General features: G+C 33.6%; 2 protein-coding genes across 3 annotated transcripts in view; both read left to right on the top strand.

The window, feature by feature from the left end:
- Nucleotides 1-15,551, top strand: part of LOC132053465 (tobamovirus multiplication protein 1-like) — a 51,816-nt gene extending 36,265 nt beyond the window's left edge. The window contains exons 2-12 of the mRNA XM_059445508.1: nucleotides 10,205-10,395; nucleotides 12,322-12,412; nucleotides 12,496-12,548; nucleotides 12,802-12,894; nucleotides 12,972-13,043; nucleotides 13,324-13,396; nucleotides 13,499-13,544; nucleotides 13,645-13,708; nucleotides 14,388-14,441; nucleotides 14,901-14,978; nucleotides 15,063-15,551. Of these exons, the coding sequence (XP_059301491.1) occupies nucleotides 10,264-10,395; nucleotides 12,322-12,412; nucleotides 12,496-12,548; nucleotides 12,802-12,894; nucleotides 12,972-13,043; nucleotides 13,324-13,396; nucleotides 13,499-13,544; nucleotides 13,645-13,708; nucleotides 14,388-14,441; nucleotides 14,901-14,978; nucleotides 15,063-15,155 (849 nt within the window). The 5' untranslated portion in view covers nucleotides 10,205-10,263 and the 3' untranslated portion in view covers nucleotides 15,156-15,551. The remainder of the gene's footprint in view (nucleotides 1-10,204; nucleotides 10,396-12,321; nucleotides 12,413-12,495; nucleotides 12,549-12,801; nucleotides 12,895-12,971; nucleotides 13,044-13,323; nucleotides 13,397-13,498; nucleotides 13,545-13,644; nucleotides 13,709-14,387; nucleotides 14,442-14,900; nucleotides 14,979-15,062) is intronic.
- Nucleotides 15,552-16,692: 1,141 nt separating this feature from the next.
- Nucleotides 16,693-23,728, top strand: LOC132053466 (polyadenylate-binding protein RBP45-like). 2 transcript variants are annotated; one of them, XM_059445511.1, is made up of 7 exons: nucleotides 16,693-17,009; nucleotides 19,435-19,903; nucleotides 22,421-22,476; nucleotides 22,552-22,682; nucleotides 22,758-22,854; nucleotides 22,946-23,125; nucleotides 23,384-23,728. In XM_059445511.1, exons 1-7 carry the CDS (start codon nucleotides 16,755-16,757, stop codon nucleotides 23,384-23,386), a joined length of 1,191 nt encoding a protein of 396 aa, XP_059301494.1. In that variant the 5' UTR covers nucleotides 16,693-16,754; the 3' UTR covers nucleotides 23,387-23,728. The 2 variants fall into 2 exon arrangements, with proteins under 2 accessions (XP_059301494.1, XP_059301492.1); XM_059445509.1 differs by having other exon boundaries at nucleotides 16,695-17,009; nucleotides 22,943-23,125.
- Nucleotides 23,729-25,254: the final 1,526 nt, after the last annotated feature.

Below are 25,254 nucleotides of genomic sequence, written 5' to 3' on the forward strand. Positions count from 1 at the left end.
ATCTAATATACTTTTAGGAACATTCCACTCGGTCTCGTGGGAAGAGGATCAGCGGCACATCATATGTGTTCCTGCTTTGTTTCTCGGCTTGAATAAATTCGAACAATATACATGGCGAGTCAAATTTTTATTCTTCAATACCGCCATGTACGAGAACACGGTATCTCGTCTAGTTGGAACATCCTAACTGCAAGTTTTCTTCTTCAAATCTATTATGAAACGCCTCGGTCCATCATTCACTGTGTAAACATATTCAGTTGACGCTTCAACCTGAGAACCATTTAACAAATAAACAAGCATTACCTGAGCAGTTTTACCATATTAGGAATATATATAAATATACATTACATATAGTAAAAATGTAGATTAAATTTTTGTGTTGCAAACAAAGATACCTCATTCGTATTGATTTGTACTCGTTGATCGACAACATCTCTTGATACCGCCTCATCAGTGTTGTGAATGTATAGGTACCATTTTTTCTATTTGTGCAATTCCATCTACCAAACATCTTCCTCACTTCTTCAAGGAAATCAAAAATATGTAACTCTCTTCTGGCAAAGGCAACCAGTTTTCCATTAATACATTCGGCTATATTCGAAGTCATTGTCCATCACTCTATTAACAGTGAATAAAGCCTAGACCATTTATCTCTTCCAAGATCTTCTAGGTATCGTTTTACCCGAATATCAACATTCCCAATCTTCTCCATCAATTTATCGAACTCATCCACGGCCGTATGCTTTCGCTAGTGAATAAAATATAGGACTCAACACCTCACCGTTTGTTGTGTATTGCTTTGTCGCATTTTTCCACAAATGCCATACACAAGCCAAATGAGGAACAGATAGGATACACCTTAGAAAGCTGCGTGTATTATGCTTTCATGTCTATCGGACACGACACACATATTTTGCCTAACACCATAAGCCTGCTTGAACAGTTCAAAGAACCACGTCCACGACTTATTATTCTCAGAATCTATCACACCATACGCTAGTGGTAGGATATTACCTACAAAAATCAGTTTATATTTATAATATATTCAACACATATTTCAACTGAATTTGATCTCACCGTATTTTTAGCACCATCATTTATAAAAAACAAAGATATATTTACAATATATTTACGTCATATTTGATGTATTTCATCATATAATATTCACAAATTTACACCAAACAATACATCCAGTATGTTTTTAGCGGACTTTATTTGCAAATCAATATGCATAATGTTGTATTTATAAAAAAAAACATTCGTAGAATAGAATTACACATACCGCTCCATCCAAAGTACTTGCCGACACAAATGTACCACTATACGTTGATTTAAGGTGTGCACCATCCACTACAACTATTGGTCTACAACACTCGAATCCCTTTATGAATGCTTTGAGTGCTACAAACAAATACATAAACTCATTTTACCGTGATTTATGCATTTTAACGAGCGATCCAGATACGTTTTATCAAGTATGTATATATATCTTACGCAACTTCTTGTATGAATCAATTTGGATCACCTTTGAAATCTTTTATAGCCTTCTCTCTAGCTCTCCATGCCATCATATAAGAAACATCTACGCCGAATTCATTCTTAACATCATCTATTATATCCCCTGTGTGACCTTCCTTTTATGGTTAGTTATTTTCGCCTTCACAACCGCTTCTCCAATAAACCAACTTGTTGCACGCCTTTGTGAATACACCTTGTCCTTCAACGGACATGTATGTTCGTCATCGAAAGCTCTAACCCCGAACATTTGTAATCCCCAATTCTCGACGCTCGAATTTCCATTTACATTCCCACATCAAAGATCCCGCAGTGTAGCTACATAATACAATTCAAATAGTACATATTGAATCAATTAAATACAAGTATAAATATATAAAAAAATATATCGAATATATTGCATCAAACATTTTTAAAATTAACAGTGTGCTAAATAAGTTAACGGATCATATCAATACGGTACAAATATAACAAAAATACATACGCACTACTGTTACCGAATACATTTAGAAAATCATACCTTATAGCATTCGATCTCTCTCGTTTTGAAATTGAATCTTTCACGAATTGCGTATTTCGTCATCGCAATTTTCAAAGTTTCTTATCCTGGTAAATTTGATCGACAAAAACTCCTTTCGCTTCCGGTTTCGAAATTATCAAATTGTTGTCATTCCCAAACAAAACAACGGTGTTTACGGTAGAATCACAAACTTTCATACCATCCCGATTCTCGCTATATCCAATTTGTAAAGACATCATCTCCAATAATACGATTACCGGTTGACAATCCTCAACATCCAAATCATGAATACTAACGCACATGGATACATCCCCAAAACTCGTTTTCTCTCTTAAGCTCAACGTACACACGAACTCCCATATCGTTGTGTATTTCAATTGGTTGAAAATCGCCTTCAACAGTATATTTTATTGAAATAGTTTTCCTAACAGTATCCACGCCTAATTGATTTATAATCATACAAACTAACTCATCGTAATTGCAATTATCAATGAACACAACAACATCAATTTTGTAATTCACAAAACAGTTTTGATCGTTCCAAAAACCAGAATGACGGACCAACGCAGTTACGCTTGTCATTATCCTGTTGTTTTCGAATACAGCAATGTGTTAAATTCAATTTAGCTAAAACAATTTCGGAAAAGACGAACAAAAAAAAAGTTTGCAGTGAAAAAATCGTTACCTCAATTATGAACTCAACTTGATGAAATCAAATATATATTCGTCGTGATAATCAAGCTATGTTCACTATTTTGATATTGTTATTTTTCAAAGGTTTTTCAACCTTTTTATTTTTGGTTAAAAATATGATTGTAATGTTTGAATTCAATTTTTTTTGAATTTGTTAGCTGTTTGAATGAGATATGGAATCGATATGGAATGGGAGGATATTTGCGTGAATCGGGGAACAATATAACCGATTCTAATTAAAATTGAAACAGATTTTGTTTCCATAAATATAAGATCGGTTAAACTCGCGTTCGTATTTCCGCTATATTTATGCTATATTTTGGTATACCCGACTACTACATAAATATAGGGTCATCTAGTTACGAATTGTAAATATAGAATATGTAGTTATAGGTTGTTAGAAAGAGTTAAAAGGTAGCTGTTTGTGAAAATTTTACTATATAATTTGGTCACTTACATTGCAAAAAAATAGTCCAAAACTTACATTGCAATGCTTTAACCCATATGCACTCATATACACCCATATACAATATTATACAATATTATAACCCATATACACCCATATTTTCCCATATATAATATTATAACCTATATATCCATATACAATATTATAACACATATACTCATATACACATATATACGAAATCACTTTTAGGCTTTAGCAATTTGAGCAAAAGAAACCACAAATGTGAGTTATTAAAAAAAATTGATCTCGAGATAGTACTAAGGGAAACATTGAAAATGCAAACACAAAACAAATACTCCAATCACAACGACATCTCAATATTATGAAATGTTAGCGAAATATGGAGAGAAAAAATTGAGAATTGAAACAATATAAATAAATATCTCACAACAACATAAAAGAAAAATTAACCAAAAAAAATTAGAGTGTGTCGTTTGCTTAGGTTCAGATCAAATCCACAATAACAATTATGAATGCATCAGAGAAGAAGGAGTGATTTTATTGGAGGGGGAGGAGGATGAAGTGGGTTGAGAGGGGGGGGGGGGGCAGGAAGTGGGTCATTTATTGAAAGATTTAATGAGTCAATTTTAATAGCATTGATACCCTAGTTGACGTAGGGTGTAATCTTCTCATGAATGGGAATAAATCAAATCGCGTGTAGGGCCTATAGACCTAGAAACAAACGTTTTCAGCTCAAACGGGCCAACAATTTGCAGGTCTGGACCTCGAGCACAATTGAGGTGCCCCAAATGCATTTGTTACTATTGCTAACAGATTACACGTGCCAAAGATTAGTTATAGGGAATTAATGATAAAGATTAGTTATAGGGAATTAATGATAATGGGAAATAGATTACCGACCATCACACCCTTAAGGATTGCACTCTTGATCACTTCCAAAAAAAAAATCACGATCAATCGTACTAATTCTAATATGTTTGAGTAATAATACCACTACCACATTCAATAATGTTAACCTTTCTACTCTAGATGAACCTCTTCAGGACCAAGAGATTATTAAAGCTATTTTCTCTTTCAAGCCTCAAACATTTTTCACCCCTTTTTATCAAAAATATTGAAACGTTGTGGGAAAGTCTGTTAGGGAGTTATGTCACAACATTTTCACCACCCTCACTATTCCTCCCCAACCTTAACTGAACTTACTTATGTCTGATTCCTAAAATCCATAATGCATACCATCTAAAAAAGGTTCGGTCGATTGGTCTATGTAACACTATTTATAAAGTCGTCATCGAAGTTAATCGTCAACCGCATCAAACCTTTTTTTTAGATGGCTTAATAGGGCTTTATCAAGCTAGTTTTCTCAAGGGTACAAGACCTAGTGATAATGTCATCATCATCCAGAAGGCTATGAATTATCTAAGAAATTCCAATACAAAGGCTGGTAATTAATCTTATGATTAAGATTGATCTTGAAAAGACTTTTGACAAGCTTGAATGGTCGTTCATCATGGTGGCCTTTTTACTTTAAATTTCCTTCCAAAATCACTAAATTCGTTAGGAGATGCATCTCTACTTCCACTGTCTCTATTCTAGTGAATGGATCCACAATTGATTTTTCTCTCTAACCAGGGGCATTCAACAAGAAGACCTTATGTCACCCTACATTTTCATAATATGCATGGAGCTTCTCTCAATATACATCAATCACCAAGTTGATATTGGTCTATGAAATTCTATCAAAATCTGCCCTAATGGTTCAAGTTTTTCAAACTTGTTTTATGTCGATGACCCCACACATAGATACCGATGACATCTATGTGTTTTAATATATAGATGGTGGTGATAATTGAAGTAGGAAAAGGGAATAATTGATAGTTGGGGTGTGAAACTCGCGAAAAAGTGATAGTTCAGGTGTGTTTTTGACCGTTAACTCTATATCTTATATATATATATATAGAATGCATGCGTATTTCCGCATCCGAAGGACATTTCGAATGGTTAGTAATGCCATTTGGATTAAAGAATTTCCACCAATTTTTCAAAGAAAAATGGATAGCATCTTTGGAGACTATAAAAAGATTTGTCCTAGTAGATGATATATTAGTATTTAGTAAAGACATGAAAGAACATTTAGGACACCTCCTGCATACGGTATTTAGATTATTTGTAGAAAATGGAATAATAATTAGCAAGAAAAAGATGGAATTATGTAAAAACCATATAAACTTTTTAGGAGTAGTACTAGGAGATGGCGGCAAAATAAAATTGCAACCGCATATAGCCAAAAAGGCCTTAGAAATGCCAGACAAATTAGATAATGTTAAAGAATTACAAAAATTCTTAGGAATAGTAAATTATGCTAGAAGTTTTATAAAAGATTTAGGAAAAATAGCACTAGGCCATTGTATTCAAAAACTAGATCAAATGGTCAAAAACACTTTAATACCGAAGATATTAGATTAGTACGTAAAATTAAAGAGAAAATAAAGAATATTCCGGACTTAAATATGCCCCTAGAAACGTACTATTTAATTATAGAAACGGATGGAAGCTTGAAGGATGGGAGCCGTATTAAAGGCAAAACCAAATAAATATAGCAATAAAAATGAAGAAAAGATATGTGCTTATCAAAGCGGCAAGTACCGAGAAAAAGGAAATATGAGTAGTATAGACGCCGAAATTCTAGCCGTAATATATGGCTTAAATAGTTTTAGATCGTATATACTAAATAAACCGTAAATATTGATAAGAACGGATCGTGGTGAAGCTATAGTCAAATTTTATCAAAAAATTAATGATAAAAGTAAAGAAGAGACGAAGATGGTTAAACTTTATGGATACTATTTCAATTTATAATTTAACATTCGAACATATAAAAGGAAAAGATAATAATCTAGCAGACAATTAAGTAGATTAAAGATCACGTCTAACTCGATTTCCTATTTGAACGCACGATGAGACCATCAAGTTCTCGTACAACAGACGAGGAAAAGCATAGCCTCAACCCAAGACACTTACAGGACAATGTGTACTTAGGTAATCTTCATTTTAGATCTACATCCGCATTAAAGAAACGCCCAAGAAAGAATACATTTTGGAACCAATAATTTAGTATTCTTCCAGCCATCTAATTTAACTTTTAAGGTATTACCAGAATATGTAATAGACAAAATGGAATTAAAGACAGCTCCACATGATACATCCTTCTATAAAGCAATTTCTACATTTTGCTCTTTTATCTCTACTAGGAAACCATTTACAAGAGATAGTCCATTTCAAAGAACAACAGGAGAACAATACACAGTAGACACGAGCACATATTAAATTGATGTAAATACTTTTTTTATTGAGTGTTTCTAAAGAATATTTGACGTAAACACTTGATGCAAATAAATTTCAGCTATTGGTAATCGGATTTAGCCAAAGCCAGCTCACTAACATTTGACAACAAGAATACTATTTAAAATAGGAATTTATTTTATTTGCAACTAAGGTTGGAAAGTACGAGGTTGTGACTTGTGAGATCTCAGTCTTACACTTCGTGATCGGTGAAATCATTAGCGCATCTTCTATTTTTGCTAATAATATATTTTGAGTAATTAATTTCCTTTAGAAAATATAACTTAGAACTCTATCTTGTGGGCTGCAAAATATCCTAAAAAGGGGCGTTCTCGTTATGAATAATTTTACCAGAAAAATATAATTTACATAATCATCAATTTTCAATGGATGCAAACACTTAGAAGAAATATGTGTATCTTTGTGAAATATTGTTTCAACTTTCAAAGTAGTAGTGCATAGGAGAAATTACGAAAAGAAAAATATTTATTCTCAGGCGATGTTTTATATCACATCAAACAATTGAATTTTAAGAAATACAAACTAAAGTAATACCATAAAGGATATATCAAAGTGAAGCCTTTAATTAATGAATACTCTTTTTGTTTCAAAATATTTGTCACCTTTCCTTGTTCGAGAGTTAGATTTTTTTAACCTGGACCAATATTTCAAAATGCATTTTTTTACCATATTGATATGAGAAGAATTACAACTTATAGTATTTTTCATGTAATTTTTGAATATTTAATTTTTAATTTTAAATATGAGTTATTAATTTTAAATATCAAATTCATATATAATCAATTTCACTTTGAAAGTCAAATTGGCTTTTCGAAAAGTGAAACGAGGCACCTATTTTGAGACGGAGGAAGTAACATTTGTTTTGGCTATAGTAAAAAGTTGAAGACATAGAAGATTAATAGTTTCAAAAGATCGAAATTGATGTTCTATAGATTTATGCATGATACATTTGATAGATGAAGACTTGACAATGAGCATTGACATTGATTCTTTTGTGCTTCACGATAAATACATAGTTGTAATTAATTTAGTGCCATGATAGAATATATGGGTCAGCTGGCTAGGAATTGGGCCCAATACGTATAGACCTTTGATTAACACGTGCCTATAATGACTTTGACATAAAAATATACATAATCATCAATTGTCAGTCGATGCAAACACTTAGAAGAAATATGTGTATCTTTGTGAAAATATTGTTTCAAGTTTCACAGTAGTAGTGGATAGGAGAAATTACGTAACGAAAAATATTTATTCTCAGTCGATGTTTTATATCACATCAAACAATTGAATTTTAAGAAATACAAACTAAAGTAATACCATAAAGGATATATCAAAGTGAAGCCTTTAATTAATGAATACTCTTTTTGTTTCAAAATATTTGTCACCTTTCCTTGTCCGAGAGTTAGATTTTTTTAACCTTAACCAATATTTTAAAATGTATTTTTTTTTACCATATTGATATGAGAAGAATTACAATTTATAGTATTTTTCATGTAATTTTTGAATATTTAATTTTAAATATCAAATTCATGTATAATCAATTTAAGTTTGAAAGTCAAATTGACTTTTCGAGAAGTGAAACGAGACATCTATTTTGAGACAGAGGAAGTAACTTTTGTTTTGGCTATAGTAAAAAGTTGAAGACATAGAAGATTAATAGTTTCAAAAGATCGAAATTGATGTTCTATAGATTTATGCATGATACATGTGACAGATAAAGACTTGACAATGAGCATTGACATTGATTCTTTTGTGCTTCACGATAAATACATAGTAGTAATTAATTTAATACCATGATAAAATATATGGGTCAGCTGGCTAGGAATTGGTCCCAATACGTATAGACCTTTGATTAACATGTGCCTACAATGACTTTGACATAAAAGTTTGAATAATTATTATACTGAAAAAACATCGGTGGGATAACCAATATTTGATCGACCAACTAAAAATAGTTACTTTTTAATGTGAAATGAGTGAATGAAAAAATCCCTAGCTAAAATACGAAACAAGTAAACCTCTAGCATAATGTGCTGAAGTTTGAAACTTTATGAATTTTTCATGGAAAGACCCTATGAGTAAAATAACAATAAAGTTTTAAAATAGGTATCATTATTTTAATAATGAATAAAATATATACGTATTAAAATAAGTATCATTAATGAAATAAGTACCTATAAATAGATGAAAAGGATAATTTCACCCATTATATTTTAGTTGAAGTTAGGGATAAATTTAATCCCAATCTTATCCTGAATATTTCACCTTATATCGTCAAGCTTGGAATAATTTTATCCTACCTCCCATATAAGATAAATTAATTTTAGAACTATAATTCTGAGATAATTTTTTCCGCCTACCAAAGACCACAAGCTTTCTCCCAATAAAATGAAGAAAAAGGTCCTTTTTACATTTTTCACCTTTCGATCTAAAAAAGACTGTTTTTCTAATTAATTAGTGAATTTCAAGAAGACATGCACAGTTGTAATTATGATGATGACAATTTCAATATCGCACTACTACACCAAGGCATGTTGTATATAAAATAGATAAACAAAAGACTCCCATGTTGTAATTTACAAATCACCAAAGATCCAGAACCAACGCATGAATCCTCAAAAGACTAACTAATTATTTCAAACTCCATGACAGTAATTATTTTTCTTAAATAAGGTCACAAAATGGTCAATAAATTCTAATTCTACATGGATACCAGATATTGGAAGATTAAATGAAAATCCTTTTTACATTTTTCACCTTTTCAACCTTAAAAGGACATGTTTTTATAATTAGTGAATTTCAAGAAGACATGCACAGTTGTAATTATGATGATGACAATTTCAATAAGGTACTACTACATCAAGCCATGTTGAAATAATAATTTAAAAAACAACTAAACAATAGACTCCCATGTTGTAATTTTCAATCACCAAAAATCCAGAACCAACTCATGAAACCTCGAAAAAGACTTTGAACCTCCTTTCTTCCTTTTTCCACCATAACCTTTTTCCCCTTGGATCCCACCCCACCCCACCCTTCTGTCCATACTTCCATATTGTTCTTTTTTAAGTTGTCATATCATAATTCAACCCATAGCACTCCAACACGTTCTTCTCTAAAATCTCCCCAATTTCAATTTGCATGACATTAAAAATGATACTCCTGATTAAAAAAGATTATCCACCTAATCAATCGCGCACTCCTTAAAAAAAATTAACTTCTAAATAAAAATAAATAATTTAATTTAATTATTTCTAATTAAATAGATATTAAAATTTAATTATATAACATTTAATATGAATAAATTTTAAAAAATAAAATTAATCTTTTTTTAATTTAATAAGTAACACTCTTTTTTATCAAAAAAAAAAAAAAGTTAAGAAGGGTAAATCTAAAAAAGTAAAATTAATTCTTTCTTGAACCAAAATTTAAAGACTAACCAGAAAGAATACCTTCCTATATTTAATAATAATTTAAATTTAAAATATCAATTAATAATTAATAAAATAGTTTACGATCATACAAATATCCATAGTTCATTTTACATAACAAACTTAAAATATATTCATTACTTTCTTAAATTTTGTGTCAATCAAAACCGGTCATAAAAATAATTGAGATGGAGGGAGCCTCTCTCTTGGGTTTTCAATCTTTATAGTAACTTTGTATTCAAATTCCTTTTGTTTTTTTGACTTTGTGGGAATTCAAGAAAAGAGAAAAAAGGGATACCCTTTTAGTTGAAATGACAAGAATTCAACTTGAATTGAGTCTGCAATCAAAGTGGTGGGATGAAATCAATGAATCAGTTGAATGGCAAGATGGGATTTTTTACTCTCTTTGTGCTGCTTTTGCTCTTGTCTCCTCTGTTGCCCTTGTAATTACTACTACTACTACTACTACTTATCTCTCTTTCTTTCTGTGTATTATGATTACAAAAGTTAATTGATATTCTACTATGAATTTAAATTGGATGTGAGTAATTGTCAAAACTTAGTCTTTTTCTGAATTTACCAATCTTGAATAACTATCTAGTCTAAGGATGTTTGGTGGCTAAAGTCTTGGTTTTAATTTTGTTGTTACTGTTACTATTCATTTTCTTGAAAATCCTTCTAGGAGTATATGAAAAGTAGAACTTAGATATCTTTTGATGATTCTAGTCCATGGCTTAATGGTTTTAATATGTTGGCATGGTGAGAATTTTTAAAGAATTGTATTTTTGAATTATGAATGAAAATTGGATGTTGTAATTGTCAAAACATAGTCTTTTTCTGAATTTACCAATCTTAGTGGGCGTTTGGACATTAAAAAAAAAAAAAAGTGAAATTTGAAAAAAAGTAGCACTTTTGGGGAAAAAAAGTTGAAAAATAGTATTTGGAAATTGGAGCTGTGTCTGGACATGAATACAACTTGGAAAAGTGTTGAAATTTTCGGGAGTGATTTGGAGTGAAAAATATGAAAACAAGTATTTGGAGTTTTTCGAATTCCAGAATTCGACTTCCTGGAAAATTGTAACAAACATGATTCTGGAATACAATTCCGGGCAAAAGTGAAAATTACCCATGGCCAAACGGGCCCTTAGTGAAGTTGGGGAGTTGAAAAGAGAACATCTTTATGATTGAATTGCTGTTTAGTTGATGATGTAAAGCTCAATACTTGCTGCAGATGGGGTTTAACTTTTGGTTTTGATTTTGTTGTTTGTTGTTTACTTTTTTTGTTGTAATTATTACTATCTCTATTTCTCTATGTATTATGATTAACAAAAACAGAATGTATTTTGTAATTATGAATTTAAATTGGATGTGGTAATTGTCAAAACTTAGTTATTTCTGTATTCCGGCAATCTTAGTAAAGTTGAGGAGTTGAAAAGATAACATCTTTATGATTGAATTGCTGTTTAGTTGATGATATACAGTTCAATTCTTGCTGCAAATAATGATGTTTGGTGGCTAAAGTCTTGGGATACTGTGGAAACTGAGTATTGGTTTTAATTTTACTTGTTTACCTTACTGCTGTTATTTGTTACTATTATTATTCATTTTCTTGAAAATCCTTTTAGGAGTATATGAAAACTAGAACTTATATTGTGTACTTGAGGGGTTCCAAGTAAGGAAACTAGAAAGCTTTTGGTGCTTCTAGTCAATGCCTTAAACTGATTCAAACGTGTTGACATGGTTAATTTACAAGGTATGGGGATATCTAGGTTAGATTACATTGTTAACTTTATAGTTACTGAGATGCAATAATTAAGGTCAGCATTTCTAATTTTTCATCCTTTTCACCCCTCACACCATCCTTTGTTTTTTGCACAACTTTCACATGGTTAAACCAGAGGCAGAGCTGGAGTTCTAGCTACGGGTTCGGCAGAACCAGTAGTTTTGGCTGAAACCCTGTAATTTGTGTTAAAAAATTCACTTAACATGTGTAATTAATTTATCCAGAACCCAATAAACTGCCTTTTCTAGAATCCAGAACCCATAAACTCAAAATGCTTGATCCACCTCTACATGGTTTTGTGGCAAATGGTTGCTTTTGCTAGCTATTTTCCAAATTATCTGTGAACAAGTAATTTTCTCAATATTATCGGAAAGTTGTCTGATATAATCACATTATCAAAATGTTTAGCTTTTTCTGAGGTTTGTGATTGGTCTATAGTGGAATCGCTTAGTGCGTGTTTATGGGGTTTAAATTTTTTCTGATGAGCATACAGTTCTCATGTACCACGACTAGTTTTATTAGTTGCATGCCATTAGTTAATGGATGTGTTTTACCTACTTTGTGTGTCTGTGTTGACCATGTGCAGATTCAATTAATTAGAATACAGTTGAGAGTACCTGAATTTGGTTGGACAACACAAAAGGTTTTCCACCTCATGAACTTTGTCGTAAATGGAGGTAAGACAGAATTAGCATAAGTAACTACTCTTAAACTTTTTGCGTCAGTGATTAATTTTTAAATGTAATTCTACTTTTCTCAGTTCGTGCAATTGTCTTTGGGTTTCACAAACAAGTGTTTCTGTTCCATCCCAGGGTAAGTTTTGCTGTGTTCATGTTCTGTTACAATAGCATTTGAGAATGTATTTTTACTTGAATATATTTCCTGTTTTATGTTAATTTCCTCCCAGGTTTCTTACCTGTTAATTTTGTTGCTTCTGAAGTTAATATCCCGGTTACTGACTAATCTTATAGTCTAACAGCAATATACTGTCAAAAATTATGTTTGATATGAGCTGCTTCATAACTGTTTGGCGATTAACGTTAACATTTACTCCATGCTAAACCAGGTGTTGACTTTGGTATTATTGGATCTACCGGGCATACTTTTTTTCTCAGCATATACACTCCTTGTTCTATTTTGGGCTGAGATATATCACCAGGCAAGTGAATTTGTTGCATCCTGCAAGCGTAATATTGACCTGTTGATTCTAACTGTTGTCCTTGTATAAATGAGCAGGCTAGAAGTTTACCAACAGATAAGCTGAGAACCTTTTATATTTCAGTAAATGGTGCAATATACTTCATACAGGTTTGCTACATACTTCACCTCCTCATTTGCTAGTAGTTTTTGGATATAAAAAAGGGGATAATTACATTTTTGGACAGCTCAAAAGGATAATAGCCGTAAAATGTAATAGCTTTTGTATATTAAGTAATATACATCTGTATCCACAAATATACATAATAAGTAGTTCATTATTCTTGATTTTTTGGTGAATAGCCTAATAAAGCATCACATACAACGCGTAACTCGAGTCTGTTAGACATCTATCTCAGCATATATAACTGAAAAAATGGTTTTGCATCAGGCTTGTATCTGGGTTTACCTCTGGATAAACGACAATAGCTTTGTGGAATTCATTGGGAAGATATTTATAGCAGGTGAGTCTTTGTATTCATTTTCTCATATATGCTGAAAGTTAGAACTGTTTTCAGAGTTTAAGACTTTCTCATGAATCTATCATTTCATTATATTCGGTGCAGCTGTGTCATTTGTAGCTGCATTAGGCTTTTTGCTGTATGGAGGAAGGTGAATTAACTGCTTATTTCTTGGTGCATTTATCTTCTGAAGCGAAACAACTGATTTTGTATACTTCTTCTTGTGGACTTGATCATTTTACTATCATCAGGTTATTTTCTATGCTGAGACGCTTCCCCATCGAATCTAAAGGAAGAAGAAAGAAGCTTCACGAGGTTTGCGCTTTCACCCATTTTTCTTCTTACTACGTGGAAAGAGCTTGTTTCTGTTCCTTGGATTGGTCTAGGGCGGTAAATGCATGTCAATTTTTTTTTTTTTTCTATATAACAAAATTCTCCCTATACCCACCGGTGGGCAAAATGCATGCATGAAAAATTTGCTCATTCTCTTCTGGGACCTTTTAGCTATAACAAAAATTCTAACTTGCTATAATTAACAGCCATATTATTTAAAGTATATGTCAAAATGCATCCACTTTTAAGTACTTTCATTTTTGGGGTTCCTCTACAGATGAACAATCAAGTAACTAAATTTGATAAATACAAAAAATTCAATTAGATTCTTAGAAAAGATAAGATTCTTGTCATGATTTGTTACCTAATCGAATGCCTATAACTTGCAACGGCATTGGAGCATGAAAAGCATGCATAATATTTCTACACCTACTGACTTCATTGAAACATCTTCTTGGTCAACCTGCTTATTCTAAAAAACGTTCTACTCCTAATAATTGAACTATTCTCTTGCTTATTTAATGCGCTTTTATCAGGCGTGAAGTCTCACTTATATTAGAGTTGAATGCATGCATAAACATTATAGATAATGTGTGGTAGGTCTCAAAATCTCTTACTCTATGATGGTTCACATGGACATGACATTTGCGTTTGATTACAGGTTGGATCTGTAACTGCCATTTGTTTCACTTGTTTCCTCATTAGATGCTTTGTGGTAAGGCTCTTTTTCCCTCTCCGTTTCTCTCCTACTGTTAGCCTTTTAGTTTTTGCTCATTTTATGGTCTCTTAGTGCCATTTAAATTTGTATACTCGTGCATCAAGACAACTCTCTCAGCTCGCACAAGGCACCAAGGTTTAATTTGATTGCTTTTGCAAGTCAGACATTAAATGTTGTAGCTAATTTAATATAACAAGATCTGAGTTATTCCCACTCTTGCCTCCACTCACCTCCGGATAAAGGAAAAACACACACTTATCACATAAAGGCCAAGATATTTGATACTGAAAAGGATTAGGTTTAATACCAACTGTTGCTTTTAGCTTTAGAGTCAAATTGACCTTAATCCCTTAGTAACAGTTCTACGATCAAGTTATCTTTCAAATCGCCCTTGGTTGTTAGTCCCTATGCCACTGGCTGGAGCTTCATTGTTGCTGCTAATCTTTCTCACTGCAGGTTGTTTTATCGGCTTTTGATGCTGATGCATCAGTAGATGTCTTGGACCATCCAGTTCTAAATCTGATATACTACATGGTACACATTGTTTCCTTTTCCATGCTCCTTGGACACCGACCCCCCCACTCTCTCTCTCTAAGATGACATTTTTTCTTGTGGCAGCTCGTGGAAATTCTTCCTTCAGCTCTTGTGCTGTACATCCTGCGCAAATTGCCCCCCAAAAGAGTATCTGCTCAATACCACCCCATCCGTTAGCTGCAGCGGACATGTATCTTCGATCCTACAACTTCCGATGGTTGCAGCAATTGAAGTTAGCTGAGTTCTGAAGGAGGTATGGACCTGCAGAAAACGATCCAGGAGTATAAATCGTGGAAGGCGCGGAATAGCTCAATTCTTTTTGCCAGTTGCAGAGATGCTTACATTTCTGTTTCTTTGTGTTTTTGAGGTTTGAAGACGGAAGTTTTAGAATTTTGTATATTAATTGAACAAAGAAAATTAGGATAATTATTCTCATCAATTCCATGAGATTGGTTTTGCCCTTGGTTTCATCTCTTGTACCGTGTCATTGTTAGTGCCTTGCTGCATGTCTTATACTATAGGATCCCTTTGTATATGTCATCACAATTAACCTAGTGATAATTATGGTATCAAGTGACCAAATACTCATTTCAGATTGTTGTTGTCAGTTCCATTTTGCTTGATTGTTGTTGTCAGTTCCGTTTTGCTTTCTAATCTAGTCCTTTGTGAACACGCCCGCCGCCTAAAGCGACTCAATTTTCAGGGCTCGAACCCGATATATATATATATATATATATATATAAAAAGATGGAGGAGTACTTATCACCCTATCACAATCTTTGAATGGTAGTTGTTATCTCTTAGGTTTGATTTCTCTCGAACTAGATATCCAGGTCCCGGTGAATCTATACAAGCTTACGCTATTGGGATTAGCGTAGTGCTAAAGTCTGTGGCATTGATTGCGTGGAACATTAATAGAACAAAATTCAACTAAAAACATATAAGTTTACTCAATTTAGTTTAAGACTTTTCTTATTAAGATTTGACTTTAGATTATATATTTTATTGAGCATTACTAATCCAGAGTTACATTTGACATTAATAAACTACCATCTCAATTTATGATGGAATTAATACACTCATTTTATGCAAAATAAATATAAAATAAGATTACGTGTATTAATAATCGGTGAATAAAAATATCTAATTGGATAACATTATTCAACGAATAGCAATTCATACGTTATTATCCGTCACATAGACAATCTATGCATATATTTCCCACTTAATCAGTTCGTGAATCAATCAATCCTTACGAGTCGTTATGGAAGTGAGTTATGCAGATATTAAATCCTGCATAAGTAATAACACGTTTCTTAGTCTGTTAGGAGGTATTAAGCTATTTATGTATATCATTAATACAATATCTAGTTTGGAATTTAGAAATCCCCATAACTAATAGATGTATAAGTTATGATATAATTTATGTATTAATTTATGCATAATACAAGGTGGAATAAATAAACCCTGTATAACTAATATTTGTATAGAATAATATTCCCTCATAACTAATTCTTGTATTATTAATAGCTGCATTACTCTAACGAGCAACCAAATGACCCCTTAAATTGTTGCAAGAATTTTTTATGTATATCTAAATTTAGAAGGTTGAAAATTTTATACGTTGAGTATCCACGTATACCCATAGTACCCTTTCAGTCGCATCATTATCTCACTTATTACTATAAAAAATATCTGATCCCCACTCCTCTCAATCTCTCTCTCTCACATCATCCACATACTCCCTCTCGTGTTCCGCTAGGGTTTCAACACACAATGCAACCACCACCAATGGCTGCCCAACCACAATACCAACAGCAATGGCAGCCCCAATATCAGGTTCCGCCGCCGCAGTCCGGTGGTTATTACTACCCGCAACAAGGCGGAGTACCACTACAGCAGTCTCAGTACACGGCGGCGGCGGCGGCTCAGCCCACAAGTGCAGATGAGGTCAGGACACTTTGGATTGGAGATCTACAGTTTTGGATGGATGAACAATACCTCTATAACTGCTTCGCTCAAACTGGAGAGGTATTAACTAACTTCCTCATATACTACATTGTTGCTCACTTTTCGTTATTAGGTTATATAGGTACGGTCAGACCTCTCTATAACAACATCCTTATATAACAACACTTCACTATGACAAACTGGAGAGGTACAGTCAAACCTTTGTTATAACAACATTTCACTATAACGGCCTGATTTTTCTCCGGAACCGATTTTTTATGTTATATTTTACTTCTCTATAACAGCAATGACATTCATTATAGCGGTACTTTCTTTGTATATGCATTGTTGCTCACTTTTTATTATTAGACTATACAAGTACAGTCAGACCTCTCTATAACAGCTACTTTTATATAACAACACTTCACTGTAACAAACTGGAGAGGTATAAATAAGTTTGTTAGATAGTACATTGTTATAATAACACTTCACTATGACTGTCACGTGGTCTGTGGAACCGATCTTTCATGTTATGTTATATTACACCGTATAACTGCTTCACACAAACTGGAGAGATATAAATAAGTTTGTTATATAGTGGCCTGGTGGCAATTGACTTGAGCCTTGGGGTGCTCCCTTTCAAGGTCTCAAGTTCGAAACCCGCTGGGTGCAAATAATTTCTGAGGGCCATCGGACTGGGGAAACCCTGAATTACCCGTGGTGCACTTGCGGGAAACTCCTTGCCGAGGGCCTGTGCACCCCCGGGATTAGTCGGGGCTCAAAGAGACTCGGACACCCGGTGCTTAATCAAAAAAAATAAAAATAAGTTTGTTATATAGTAGATTGTTGCTCAATTTTTGTTATGAGGATATATAGGTACAATTAGACCTCTCTATAACAGCACTTCACTATAACAACCATGTTTTCTGTGGAACCAATCTTTCATGTTATGTTATATTATATGTTCTCTATAACTGCTTCGCGCAAACTGGAGAGGTATAACTAAGTTCGTGATATACATTGTTGTACAATCACTATAACAGCCATGCCATGTTTTCTGTGGAACCGATATTTCATGTTATGTTATATTATACTCTCTCCGTTTCAATTTGTTTGTGTGTTTTTGAGTTGACACAGAGTTGAAGAAAGTAAAGCATACTTTTGAATCTTGTAGTCTTAAACTAAAGACGGTAGAATGTATCAAAATGCCCTTTAATCTTGTGGTTTTAACATTGCGTGTAGAAAGTTGGAATTAAAGAGTTGCCAAAAAAGGAAAGTAAGACAAACAGATTGAAATGGAGGGAGTAAATTGTTGTCCTCTTTTTGTTATTAGTCTATATATGCAGCTATAATGACAAGTTTATATGTTTTTTAATGATTTTGTTAGACATTTAATGTTTGTCGAATCAGCAACTGTGCCTCAATGTGAACTAGCTGGAGGGCTGTATGAATTCTCTCAGTATCCATTTAGGGGTCGTTTGCTAGCTGGTTAGAGTTATGTTATGCATGTATTAGTAATACATGGACTAGTTATGAGGGAATCGAAGGATTAGTTATGTAGGGTTTAGTTATTCACGTATTAGTTATTCCACTATCTATTCTGCATAAAATAAGACATAGATTCCCTCATAACTTATACATATTTTAGTTATGTGGGTTTCTAAATTGCAAACCAAACACCGTATTATACATAAATAACTTACCTTCTAACCAGCTACCAAATGTGGTATTATTTATGCAGGATTTTTTTTTTTTGAGAGCTGATAAGTGTTTGCTGTGGTTATATGCTTTGAATTGATTTCTACTGAGTGTTTTGTATGTTTATTTGAGGTAAGTGAACACTCTTGCAATGGAGTTTATATGCAGTAACTTGTATTATGTTTTTGGTAAATGGCAGTTAACTTTAAGACAAGTGAAGAGAGGTTCCTCATGTATAATTTAAGCAGAGCTTATCGTGAGCTGTAAAGTAGTACCTTTATAATTTTCCTCTAATCCTGTACTAATTAGTATGCACAAAAATATTATCATAAAAATCGCTTCAGGTTTTGGTGGCAGCTGTAAGTGCACATTTTTTTTGGTAAACAATTGTTGTTAATTTTCTGAGAAGGCCAGTTCATCTGTTCTGGGGTGCTTATGGGATAAAATGTTGAGCTTTAAGTTGTTTCGGTGGTACTAATAGTATCATTGGTTTGGTATCTTTGAATCAATAATTGATGGGTTTACATACTGGTACCAGCCTATGTGAATTCCCCTGGGAATTGTGGGGTATATCTTACCAAAAATTTGTTCTTGGTGAATGTCTTGCCACTAAATTTAAGATTTTGAGAGTCTGGATGTACAACTTGTGCTGTAAATTTGTGGTTGAGTCCGTAATAGATACTTTTAAGTGCATGCTTGTAATCATATACATAATTTACTCTCTTCTTGTCCTTCTTTCCCCTTTCTCTGCTTTTCACCTTTGCTTGTGGTTGAGTGACAAATAATTAACTGTTAGCTGTTTATGCAGGTGGTCTCTGCTAAAGTTATCCGTAACAAGCAAACTCAACAATCAGAGGGTTATGGCTTTGTTGAATTTAATAGTCATGCTGCTGCAGAAAGGAATCTACAAGCATACAATGGTACCTTGATGCCTAATATTGAGCAAAATTTTAGGCTCAACTGGGCATCACTTGGTTCGGGCGAAAAACGCACAGATAATACTCCTGAATACACAATATTCGTGGGAGACTTGGCAGCTGATGTCACCGATTACATGCTTCAGGAGACATTCAGGGCCAATTATCCCTCACTTAAGGGTGCTAAGGTCGTAACAGATAGGGCAACAGGGCACACAAAGGGTTATGGGTTTGTTAGATTTGGGGACGAGAGTGAGCAAATACGTGCTATGACTGAGATGAATGGAAAGTTTTGCTCCACTAGGGCCATGCGCATTGGTCCTGCAGCTAACAAGAAGAATGCTGGTGGTCAGATGCAAGGTATATCCACTGTCATGTTGTAATGTTCTCGAGTAGTTAAGAGCAATGCATTTCATAGCTTGCAGCTTGATACTTTGTTATTCCTAGAGTTTGAAATCTTTGATTTTTTGCTGATTTGTCATAAACAGCCCGATGTTTGAATTTAGATAGCTTGGGGATCACAAGTTATCTGTTTTGGTCTCAATAGATACCTTGAGGATGTATTGGTTTATTTTGGGGATCATGAGTTACCTGTTTTATCTCACTCGGCCAAGCGGTGCTTTTGTGTTTTGCTTTCATTCGGTTATGTTCTTGAGTTTTTGAAGAGAAGTACCAGCTTATGATGTCATTTCCTTCGAGTACTAAAAACTTCTCTCTCAAATATTAAATCTCATAAAACTCCAATTGTCTCGAAGCAGGGTAATGGGAGGCAGGCTCTATCATTTAGTGGCCTGGAGCTTGTTTCAGCTGAAATGAATACCTTTAGGGCATGGTGTTGCGTAAGTCAGTTTATCTAAATGTGGTTAAATTTCCCCTATCGAATCCTTTCGGCTGTTAATTTTTAATAGCTCCAGTTTTTTTTTTCTCTTTGCTCCGCTCTCGTTTCTTCAGTTTACTTTATCTTTACTATTCAGCCATTTTATTCTTGTTTATTTCGTATGATTTAATCAGCCACCAGTGTCACTTTGATCTTTAGTGTGCCTCTAAGCTCTCTGTCAGTCTCAATTGTCAACTTAAGATATCCTGGTCCTTTATCTGCTTGATTTGCCTCATGAATTTGTCTTTGAGAAATCCCCTCACAAAGGTGTGGGGGCGGTGGGGAAGTCTCTTCTTACAATTATACAAGCTAGTAATCCATCATCTCACTTTTGGATACATGGTACATCGTATAGTTTGTTTTTCCTGGAGTTTTTAAATACATTGACATTCAAGTGTGTATAATTTGTAACATGATCTGTAAATATCTCAATGTTTCTTCTCTTGTTTTTGAATAAATCTTTTGAAGTTCATTAGATAAGTTTTGGCTATTAATTTTCTGAATCTCTTTTTCTCTTCTGTAGTCAAGACATCAAGAGCTTTAATAAAGATATCAAGGGTGGTGTTAGGATGTATTTCCAGTATCTCTAGATTGCCCGCAATTGTTCTTTGAATGGATTGCAAATTATTGTTCTTCAATAACGCCTTTAGATCTTTAATTTATTGTGTTTTGATGTAAAAAGATAGTTGAAAAGATTATGGCTTACAAAATTTTGAGTTTGATTTCTGTCTTCTGTTATATGGACATATACTGAAGAGCTAAAAGTATTGTAGTCAGGATAATATCAGATATCTCCGAGCAGATTGGGTCATTGATTAAAAAAACTCGGTGCAGATATTTCTCAGAAAAATGCAACACTCAATATGGTCTAAATACATTTCTATAATGTCTTTACATTTCTATAATGTCTTTCTTTTTTGATAAGTGTCTCATCATATTAATCTCCAGACCAAGCAAGTGCTGGGGATTCTGCTGTACAAAAAGCTACTGCAGAAATACAGTTGAACTTTAGTCTAACTATGCTTTCTTGTTTCCCTTTGAAAATCTATGGTTTCCCTCCCTACAGATTCTCCAATATATCGCTGCCGGGACAGTCAAAGGGGCTTCAGATGTTGAGGCCTCTTGTGTTTCAATCTAAGAATAGTTGTCTGGGTTTCCTTTCCTGCACAACTTCAGCTCACACATATTCAAATGCTCCACAGCTATTAAGTCGATCTGCAATGGATGAAAACATGATTGGCATCTTCATATCCTTCCTCACATAGGACACACCTACTGCATGTGATTGCCCCTCTCTTTTCTAATCTGTTTCGTGTTAAGCAAGCATCTCATACCATTAAACCAAGTGAGAGGATCCACCTTGTAGGGTGCCTTATTCTTCCAATTCTAAAATCTGCTCTTGTTATCTTGCATTGTGAACTATACTTCTATTGCCTACCAATAGTGATCTTCACCTATACATGTTTTCTTCCATCGCCATACCAATTCCCAACCCTTCCCCCAAACAAAATAGAAAAAAGGAAAAAAAAATAAAAAAAAATTGAACATATACCTGAGAAAGTTGAAATGTTAATTTTACTTATCTTCCAGACAATCATACCTTGTGTGCGTAATCTGGAATGCAGAGTTGAGTACCCACAAGTTTGGCGACGATGAAAACATGTTAAAAGTATTAGACATGCCTGACCTTTGGGTGAACTAAATACATGTCTAGCATGTGTGTTGCACTGATGCTTTTCTGCTTTATTGGGCCTGAGGCAGTTATTAAATTATTATCCGTTGCCAAAATTGCTCGCAATACAATTGTTCCGGATTCCTGTTCTTTGAACATGACAATCACACATGGCATAGCATCAATCCGGTGCAATACTGTTCTTTCATTTACTTTTGTTTTCAACTGCATTTCTCTTTGCTTTGATGTACTATAATATGTCGTCTGTTACACGGATCACATTAAATCTCTCCCACCCTATCCCTTACTTTTGCTCTTTCATTTGCAGCTTCTTCATATCAAAGTACTGGCACACAAAATGAGGATGACCCTACTAATACGACTGTCAGTACATTTCTTTATATCAGCATTCAATGATCTCTCTCAAACTGTACTCATATTAAACAACTTTAATTGCAGATTTTCGTTGGGAACTTGGATGCCAATGTAACGGATGATCACCTCAGGCAGGTTTTCGGAAACTACGGGCAATTGCTTCATGTAAAAATACCAGTAGGCAAACGTTGTGGTTTTGTTCAATTCGCTGATAGGTATAGTAACATGCCTTCTGAACTTTGTCGAATTCAATAATAAGAAAACTAACATGCTGGCCATTGTTATGGCAGAAGTTGCGCTGAGGAAGCTCTACGAGCTTTAAGTGGAACTCAGCTGGGTGGACAAAGCATCCGGCTTTCATGGGGTCGTAGTCCTTCAAACAAGCAGGTTATTAGTTTTGCCTAAATGTTATTCTCTGATTTCTTCAGTATCCATTGTGCGGTATCTAATATAAACAATATATTCAACTTTTCAGCAGTCTCAGGGTGATCCGAACCAGTGGAGTGGTGGTGGTTATTATGGGTATACACCAGGATATGAAGCCTATGGTTATGCCCAACCTACTCAGGATCCAAATATGTACTATGCGGGCTATGCAGGGTATGGAAATTATGCACAACCTCCACATCAACAACAACAAATGCCTCAACAGCCCCAGGTACTTGCCAAAACCTTTGAGCTTTTGGCAATATAGGGAATGATATGAATATATTGACATTCTACTAGGAATGTGAATATAGCTTATTTGTTTTGTCATAGTTTGTATTTCTCCTATCCGATTTCTTATCCTGTGTGACACTAGGTGAAGAAAATGAGTTGCTAAGAGAAGTAGAGCTTAAAATTTTTACTCAGCACCAATTCGTTCATCATATTACAATTGATTCCTCACGGCTAGAAATTGACTTATATTTTGCAGTAATCTGCTGGTCAAAGGAATTGCTGAGGGCTTCCTAACATGGCAAAAGCATTGTTGTTGAAACGCGGAACACATGGATTTTTCAGTTGAATGCTGAGGTAGTATAGTTTGTTATCTGTAGGTTAGTTCTTGGAGACATTTATGTTCTGGTCGGCTGTCTGTTTCTGTAGTTGCCTTCTTTTCTATTTCCTTTTTTGTCGGCCTATTTCGTATGTGGCCATTTTGGGTTATATGTGGTCTAGTGATGTTAAAGACCTCAGAGAGATCAAGGACATCTTTTTAATGATCCCATGGTTTTGTTTTGTCAGATTTTTATTTTGATATATTATGGTGCTTTTCTTTCGATTTTCATTTTTAGATATAGTTTTGCTTACCATTTCTTTCAATCATAACATGTTATGTCTGGTTTATTTCCATTTGTCGAAATAAGGTTGGCTGCTGGAGTTTGAGTCGATTTTTTGTTTAGGTGGTACTATTCTGTTTGAAATGCTTATATTTGGAAAATCGGGATCAACAGTAGTTTGAAAATAATTACTGTACAAAATCTGTAAAATGGTTTGGAAAGTTCTACTAAATGGTGAAAACTAAAAATACAATGATAAATGTGTAATCTTTTAAGGCATCACTCTTTTTTCCTTTCCTTTTATACATTATTTTAGAAACTTTCAAAAAGCTGTAGGATTAACAAGCATATAAATCTAATGAGGTGTTTGGCCAAGCTTTTGGGAGAAAATAAGTGCTTTTGAGGAGTAGCAAACAGGTTGTTTTTCAGAAAAGCTAAAAAAATAGCTTTTTGCCTTAAAAGACTTTTTTTTGAAAAGACTTTTGAGAAAAATACATATGAATACACTTTTTAAAAGTTTATTTAAACACTAATTATTTCTTCAAAAGATTTTTTTAAATTAATTTATTAAACACAATCGCTTTTAAAAAAATACTTTTTTTAAAAAAAAGATTTTTGTAAAAAAAAGTATTTTTTAAAATAAACTGCTTTTAAAAGTTTACCAAAACATTTATAAGAATGGTAAAGTTAGTGTAAATGCTGAGATCCTCGAGATACATAGAAATATCTATGAACTAATTAGGGAGCAGTGTCGTACCGTCAATACTAAGAGAACATCAGCCAAAAGAGAAATTAGACCGAAAGAGGCGCTTTTGAGATTAGGATCTTAACATTTTTAGCCAGGCGACTTAATAAAATTCACCAGCCTAGCCATAAAATTTTGTAGCTGTCACCGATGTATATGCAGGATATAGCAGGTTATGCAGTGAGTCCGTATATATCGATTATACACCACATACTGGCTAAAATTTGTAAAGAGATAAAGACTAAAGTTATTTTTATTATGACTTTATTGAGCTATTGTGTAGTGTAAAGATCTCATTGATATTGCCAAAGCCCGTTTTTACCTGGTAGCCCTTTTTTATTTTTAAAATAAATAAATAAAAAAAATGTACAACTTCTATGTCGGAATTAATTTTTACACTACCAAGCCACCTAGAAAATAATTACATTTGACTGTTCATAGAAAGTGAAGTTAGTAATCTGGAAGATAAGACACGTCATCTGCTATAACAAGTTAAATTACTCAACAATAACTACACCTCAATCTCAAGCAAGTTAGGGTCTGCTATATGAATTCCCACTGATTACATCGCTCAATTTAAGCTCACAAACACAGTCAAATTAGAAGGGATATCAGACCTTTTCCCGAAGTATTTTGACACGTGGAAGCCATCGTGTCAAGATTTTGACTGGTTGTAAGCTCCCTAGTTCACACTGGGATATAAGTTATGCTAATAATATAAAAGTTCTTTGCATGTTCAGTGTATATAAGTTAAATCCTTCGCGATTAAGGTGCAACCTTTGA

Source organism: Lycium ferocissimum, chromosome 4 (assembly GCF_029784015.1).
Source record: "Lycium ferocissimum isolate CSIRO_LF1 chromosome 4, AGI_CSIRO_Lferr_CH_V1, whole genome shotgun sequence".
In the NCBI taxonomy this organism is placed as follows: Eukaryota; Viridiplantae; Streptophyta; class Magnoliopsida; order Solanales; family Solanaceae; genus Lycium; species Lycium ferocissimum.